The 7,500-nt window shown below is 41.3% G+C and overlaps 1 protein-coding gene across 4 annotated transcripts in view; it reads left to right on the plus strand.

Annotated features, from left to right (window-relative positions):
• LOC122250510 (uncharacterized) overlaps window positions 1–7,500 on the plus strand; it is an 8,999-nt gene that overhangs the window by 432 nt on the left and 1,067 nt on the right. For 3 of the 4 annotated variants that reach the window (XM_086546671.1, XM_086546670.1, XM_086546672.1), the window contains exons 2-11: window positions 127–488; window positions 1,724–2,050; window positions 2,784–3,009; window positions 3,171–3,325; window positions 3,569–3,756; window positions 4,579–4,715; window positions 4,993–5,105; window positions 6,100–6,351; window positions 6,634–6,774; window positions 7,423–7,500. The exon at window positions 7,423–7,500 is cut by the window's right edge and continues 1,067 nt beyond it. In XM_086546671.1, coding sequence (XP_086402797.1) covers window positions 431–488; window positions 1,724–2,050; window positions 2,784–3,009; window positions 3,171–3,325; window positions 3,569–3,756; window positions 4,579–4,715; window positions 4,993–5,105; window positions 6,100–6,351; window positions 6,634–6,774; window positions 7,423–7,500 — 1,675 coding nt within the window. In that variant the 5' untranslated portion in view covers window positions 127–430. Of the gene's footprint in view, window positions 489–1,723; window positions 2,051–2,783; window positions 3,010–3,170; window positions 3,326–3,568; window positions 3,757–4,578; window positions 4,716–4,992; window positions 5,106–6,099; window positions 6,352–6,633; window positions 6,775–7,422 lie in introns of all 4 variants that reach the window. The other variant, XM_086546673.1, reaches the window with a different exon arrangement.

The raw sequence follows: 7,500 nt of genomic DNA on the forward strand, positions 1-7,500 counted from the left end.
GCCAGGCAACAAGGGCATATCAAGTGCCAAATTCGTGTGTATATCAAATGTGACCAAAGACGATCGTACTTCAAAACACGATTGTTACGTGAACGATTTCTTTCACTCTATTTTTTTCTTTTTAAGATACAGAACATTTGGAGATCGAATCCGACTACCACAACGCATGCTAGAGATGTGAATCCTATCTGCGCACGAGGATGAACAAACACAGAGAGTAACGTGGCACAGTGCCAATGACACGTGTCAACAAACCCTGCGGGAGTGCCATTATAGCTCCGAAGTCTACGCGCGTGCATTCGTCAGCAGAGAGACTAGAAATTAAGAAAAAAGAAAAAAAAAGAACTGATATAGTAATATTTATTTAAACCTTCAGCAGTCGGCGATATAGTGTCAAGTGGTGTCAGGTGGTGTCACTTCAGTCAGCATCATGAAGATTAATAAGTCACTGTTGCCCATTAAAGGTCACTACTTTATATTCTGGGGATGTGAGTACTGACGTAGTATTATGAGTGCCTGATGCCAATAAACAAATTTAATCATTAAATATGTTAATTGTTATTGTCTTTGTATTTATTAAAGTGTATCGTTATTTTATTTTGTTTCTTGTTGTTCAGACTTGATTGTTAATACCATTCCATGCTTGTTATTATTATTTACTTTCTTATCATTACATTTTGTGAAGTGATTTTCATGTAGGCTTTAGTACTTAGTAAACATCCTGCTCATAATCTCGGTTCTTCGAGGGATTAATTTATCGTTTATAAGTAATTAAGATAGACCAGTGGTTCTTAACTTTACTAGAGGTTCTAAACCCCATGAGGGTTATCCGTGCATTCACTGAACCCTTCGTAAGTGGGAAAAAAATATGATTTCTTCATATATTGGTACAGATTTTATTTCTGCACAAAATGAACTATGCGTCACTTGCAAAGCACGGACACATGTGAGTGTGGGTGTGGGTGTGTGGGTGGGTGTGGGTGTGGGGGGGAGGGGTGTTTGTTTGTATGTTTGTGTGTGTGTGCTTGTGTGTGTGGATGGGTGGGTGTTTGTTTGTTTGTATGTGTGTGTGTGTGTCTGTGTGTGTTTCTGTGTATGTGTGTGTGTGTATGTGTGAGCGTGTGTGTGTGTGTGACCGCCGGACCCCTGAGACTAATACACCGCACCCCTGGGGTTCAATCGAACCCTGGTTAAGAACCACTGAGAGATAGACTAAGAAATAAGAAAATGAATGAACTTTGCAAAGAATCATATGAACAAAATACAAATGCTTTATTTTATATAGAAATATAACAAATACAATGAATGATGTTACATTTGTTATGTCATCTATAACAATAGATTAAGTTTATCATGCAGCGAAAGTTGGAGGTGTCAGCTTTTACTGTCCTCGTCTTTATCTTAATGCACTGTAGATAGTTATATTTAAATCTCTCTCTCTCTCTCTCTCTCTCTCTCTCTCTCTCTCTCTCTCTCTCTCTCTCTCTCTCTCTCTCTCTCTCTCTCTCTTTCTCTCTCTCTCTCTCTCTCTCTCTCTCTCTCTCACACACACTCTCTCTCTACCTCTCCATATACCCCCCTCTCTCTCTCTCTCCACTCTCCCACATCTATCTCCCTCTCTCTCCCCCACACACACATACCCACACATACCCCCCTCCCCCAAATAAATCCCACACACTGCCAGCCACTTCCATCCGTAACCCAAACCCTCCCGCACCCGCAGCCTACGCGTCCGCCCTGCCCTTCATGATGGTCGTGGCACGGCAGCTGGGCATCCCGGTGGCACTGCAGGGCACCATCACCGCTGCCATCATCGCCGCAGCCGTGCTAGCCAAGCCGGTTATCTCAGCTGCGGCTGACCACCTGCCCTCCCTCAGGAAGTCCATTTTCCTGGGCCTCTTGACTATCATGGTGACCACCCTGGGGCCTATCGGGTTCCTGAAGCCCCTGTACCCAGCGCCGGTGTTCCAAGGGGCGCTCGGGAGTGCGGCGGCGGCTTCTGCTGGGGCGGCCGGAAACGGGTCGGCGGTTCTTCGGGCGCGCGATACAGGTGCTTCTGGTTAAGAGTTGAGAGATTTGCGGGTCGGTTATGTGTGTCTTGCTTCTAGGCTTTGAGGGAATCGGGGTGCGAAAGGGAAAGGGATGGAGACTGGGAGCGAGAATGAAGTTGGAAGGGGATGAGAAAGATACGCGAAGTTAGAGAGAGAGAGAGGGGGGGGGGAAGGAAAGAGAAGAGACAGAGAGAAGTAGAGAAGAGAGAGAAAGGAAGAGAAGAGAGAGAGAGGGGTAGAGAAGAGAGAGAGGGGGGTAAAGAAGAGAGAGAAGAGATAGAGAGAGGTAGAAAGGAGAGAGTAAGAGAAAGAGAGAGAGAGAGAGAGAGAAAGAGAGAGAGAGAGAGAGAGAGAGAGAGAGAGGGGGGGGGGGAGACTGAGACAGAGAGATGGGGGGAAGAGTAGTAAAGGAAGAGAGGAGAGAAAGAGAAAAGAGAGTGAGAAAGAGAAGAGAGAAAAAAAGTGAGAAAGAGAAGAGGAAGAGCGAGAGCGAGAGAGAGAGAGAGAGAGAGAGAGAGAGAGAGAGAGAGAGAGAGAGAGAGAGAGAGAGAGAGAGAGAGAGAGAGAGAGAGAGAGAGAGAGAGAGAGAGAGAGAGAGAGAAGAGGGAGAAAGAGAAGAGAGAGAGAGAGAGAGAGAGAGAGAGAAATGGAAAGAGAAAGAGAGAGAGAAAGAGAAAGAAAGAAAGAAAGAAAGAAAGAGAAAAAAAAGCTAATCCCCCTTGCATACACCAGGCACATGTTACGTCTCATCGGCTTGGGACTGCGACATAACGTGTTACCCAAGCGAGCCATGTCCCCAAGCCATTTCCCAAGCCGGCTTTACGCTCTCCTCCTTCCACCGTCGCACTCAAGAACAAGAGGTCGACAACGGGACATCGACACACCGGCAAAACGATCGACGGGAATATTCGACATCCGGCCTCCATTTTCCCGCCACTGACGAGGCAGTCAACGTAAGGTGATTATAAGCCAAACTATTTCTAAATATGTGGAACTTGTAAAGAATTCGGGTGATTTAAAACTTTTTTATAGATATTATCTAGATTTGACCGAATAGAAATATATCCAGGATTCTTGATTAGATGAATAAATCGATTATTAAATTATTATTCTCTCTAGCATTCGTTGCAAGGCAGGTGAATGGCAAGGACACGGGTGCCACGCCCCTTGGGAAACAGCTGAGTTCTGGCTCTTCGTTACCCTCCTGCTGGCGGGACAGGTCGCCGCCTCCACCGTCGAGTCCATATCCGATGCAGTCTGTCTCGATATCATAGGTATGAGAAAGTAGGAAAAGAGAGGAAAAGAGATTGCGGTTTTCGTCTATCTGTCATTCATTTATGTCCTATTATAGTTTCCAAGCTTTGGAATCGATAGAATTTCAGTATATGGTATGTCTATCTATCTATAAATACCTGTTTATATATTCATTTATTGTGTTTTATCTTCTGATTAAGTTTCTCTATCTTAACGACTTTCTATAGCACTGAAGGGGAGACTCTTTTAATCTCGGTTCCCAGGCGAAAACGGGGATTACGGAGGGCAGCGCGCATGGGGTGCTCTGAGCTATGGTATAGTGGGTACTCTGAGCGGTATTCTCGTGGACTGGTATTCCGGGCCTGGTGTGATGAAGGACTATATGCCTGCTTTCCTCCTGCTGGTACTGCTGGGGACGTTTGACGTTCTGCTTTCCTCAGCGACGCTTAAGGTCTGTATGGCTACGTGTTAAATTGGGGTGATAAGGAATCGTGATATAAGTTTGTCTTTTTATCTATGTTTAAGTGGAAGATAGTGGGCGAGTGAAGACATTCGATTAGATAACAGAAAACGTGATTTGTGAGAGCAGAGGTCGGTAACGTTTTTTGTCGTGATCTGTTCAAGGTCTTCTGTTGAATACCGGTGGTTTAAGGAAGGATTTACAAGAGTTTAAAAAAAAAAATTACCGAATTACCTAAACGAATTGACCTAAACGAATTACCGGATTCATATAACCTGTGAATAGAAAAGGTAGAGAATATAATAATGAATATATATATATATATATATATATATATATATATATATATATATATATATATATATATGTATGTATATATATGTATATATATATACACATATATGTAGAAAAAAAAATATATATATGTGTGTGTGTATACACGTTTATGTGTATATGTATATGTATACGTATATAAACACAATCAGGTACACTTGTCAGATAAGGAAAGGTCGGAGGATTCTAATGATGATAATGATTATGATAATGATTGAGAAAATAATAAAAGTAATAATGATGATACCACTAGAAATGACAATAACAATAATAATTTTAATAACAATGATAATATTGACAATAATAACATTACCAATAAAAACAATACTTTCAATTACAATAACAATGATAATAACACCAATACTCATTCAGAAAAAAAAAATCTTCAATTACAATCAATTACAATACCTTCAATTACAATAACAATAATAATAACAACAATACTCATTCAAAAAAAAAAAAAAAATCTTCATCTTTCAGATCCCGAAATTCGAAAGCAAGTCTGCCATCTGGGGCAACCTGAGACCCGTCCTTCGCCAGCCCGCCTTCTTCATCTTCTTGTGTTTTGCTTTCCTTATCGGCTTCTTTGATGGATTAGATACAGGTTATGTCTTCGTGTGAGTATTTTTTTTTTTTGGAAAGTTATGAGACCTTGGAGGAAAGAATATTTGAAGGTTCGTATGTTTTTTCGAAGGATTTTCGTCACGGTGGTAAAGTGGCTATTTTTTTTTTTTTTTTTTTTTTTTTTTTTTAATGGGTAGGACTTGTGGATAGAATAGCGACAGAATAAGAATGATTCGATCTTATGTCTTGAAAGATACCCCCAAAACTCTCTCTCTTCCGGTTCTTTCTAGATCAACACATTCTGTAAGAGTATCTCGCCTTTTCCTGCAGGTTGCAAGAAGATATAGGCGCAGGGACAAGCTTAGTGCAACACATGAAGTTTATTCAAGGTTTGACTCTGCTCGTACAGGCTATCTCCGCCGCCCCGTTTATGTTCGTTTACGGTAAGTTTTTTTTTTTTAATTAATATCCATACTTGGTTTTTTTAAGGGAATCTTGTTTAAGTTCGCTTACGGTAAGTTTTTTTTTTATTTTTATTAATAGACATACGCAGGTTTTTTTAAGGGAGTCTTGTTCACTGATTTTAAGGTTGATAAATAATTCTCATTACTGATTCGAATATAGATGGATTATTGTTTCGATTGGGTCATGGAGGAAACTTCAGATGTTATGAAAATTGATTTGATTTTTTTTTTGTTGTTAACTTGTTCGGAAAAGTAAAGGCCTTGGTTTGGCCTTGTCCGTTTATGACAAAGGAAGTTCTCAATTTAACTTCGTAATGTCTCTCTCTTTCCTTCTCTCTCTCTCTCTCTCTCTCTCTCTCTCTCTCTCTCTCTCTCTCTCTCTCTCTCTCCCTCCCTCCTTCTCTCTCTCTCTCTCCTTCTCTCTCTCTCTCTCTCTCCTTCTCTCTCTCCTTCTTTCTTTCTCTCTCTCCCTCCTTCTCTCTCTCTCTCTCTTCTTTCTCTTCTTCTTCTCTCTCTCTCTCTTCTTTCTCTTCTCTCTCTCTCTCTTCTTTCTCTTCTTCTCTCTCTCTCTCTCTTCTTTCTCTTCTTCTCTCTCTCTCTCTTCTTCTCTCTCTCTTCTTTCTCTTCTTTCTCTTCTTCTCTCTCTCTTCTTTCTCTTCTTCTCTCTCTCTTCTTCTCTCTCTCTTCTTTCTCTTCTTCTCTCTCTCTTCTTTCTCTTCTTCTCTCTTCTTCTTTCTCTCTCTCTCTCTCTCTCTCTCTCCTCTCTCTCTCTCTCTCTCTCTCTCTCTCTCTCTCTCTCTCTCTCTCTCTCTCTCTCTCTCTCTCTCCTTCTCTCACTCTCTCTCTCCTCTTTCTCTCCTTCTCTCTCTTTCTCTCTCCTTTTCTGTCTCTCTCTCTCTCTCTCCTTCTCTCTATCTCTCTCTCTCTAATAGAAAAAATAAAAAGCTTCTCACATCCACCCGCTCCCTCTTAGCCAGGGTGGAATCGAAGCTGGGTTCGGGACACATCATCACGCTGGTCTTCCTGCTGTTCAGCCTCCGCCTGGCTGGGTTGGCCGCGGCGGGTTTCCTGGGCCAAGTGTGGGCTACTGTGGCCATGGAGGTGATTAATGGCCCTTGCTTTGGCTTAGGCTACTCAGCCATTATCGTCCAGGCGGGGGCTATCACTCCCCCGGGCACTTCGGCTACTGTTCAGAGCCTCGTTGGCATTTGCTATGGCACGTTAGGTTAGTTCGGTTTTTTTTTGTTTTTGTTTTTTTTGTGTGTGTGAGGTGATTTTGATGGTTATTATAATTTGTGTGGTTGTTTTGTTCCATAGTGTTTTTTTTTTTTTGTAACTTTATTTATTGTCATATTTCATTTTAGATTTTTGTTTTATGTGTGTTTGTATATCGCTGGTGTTTTTTTTTATCATATTACTTTTGTTTTACACGTTTTTTTTTATCAACACTTGTTTTATTTCATATAATTTTTAAGCTAATTTTAATATCCACGTAATGACCGGACAGGCTATGCTGGTGCCAGCTTCGTGGGCGGCGTGTTGTATGATGCAGTGGGCGGCCCTTTGCTGTACCTGTGCATGGGCGGGGCTGCCGCAGTCACCTGCCTCCTGCATTTCATTTACAATAAGTATATGCCTCAGGCAATAGGTAAGAATCTCTAATTATTTTGAACACTCATGTACACACACACACGTACACACACGTACCCACACGCACGCACGCACGCGCGCGCGCACACACACACACACACACACACACACACACACACACACACACACACACACACACACACACACACACACACACACACACACACACACACACACACACGCACACATATACATAAATATGTGTAAATATATGTATGTCTATATATATATATATATATATATATATATATATATATATATATATATATATATATATATATAGTTTTAATATTGTCCAATTTACACTTAGTACAGATAGGGGCGCAGCTAGGATTTTAGGAGGGTGGGGGGAGAAAAAACGAGGTCCGGGCTGTTCTCTCTCATATCTAGCACAATATGATCACTTACCTTCGTCTTTTACAACGTAGTTTATCAAATAAGTTCAATATTATGTAATGATTAACAAATCACTAATCTTAAAGGGGGGATGCGTGTCCCCCATGTGTCACCCCCCCCCCTGCCTCTGGCCACACCGCTGAGTATAGATATCTCTAATTATTAGATAATTGTTTCACTTTTAGCTATAGTTAAAGTGATTATAGTTCCATTATTTTTTTTAATTCGCTCTCATTCATATTTTTTTCAGACAAAACCGAGGAGTTTTCACTGGAAACCGTTCAAGGTAAAGAAGTCATATATAGCGTAGAACGAGAGCAACTCAAAG

This window comes from Penaeus japonicus, unplaced genomic scaffold, assembly GCF_977035675.1.
Source record: "Penaeus japonicus unplaced genomic scaffold, GWHDUDI00000001_assembly GWHDUDI00000018, whole genome shotgun sequence".
In the NCBI taxonomy this organism is placed as follows: domain Eukaryota; kingdom Metazoa; phylum Arthropoda; class Malacostraca; order Decapoda; family Penaeidae; genus Penaeus; species Penaeus japonicus.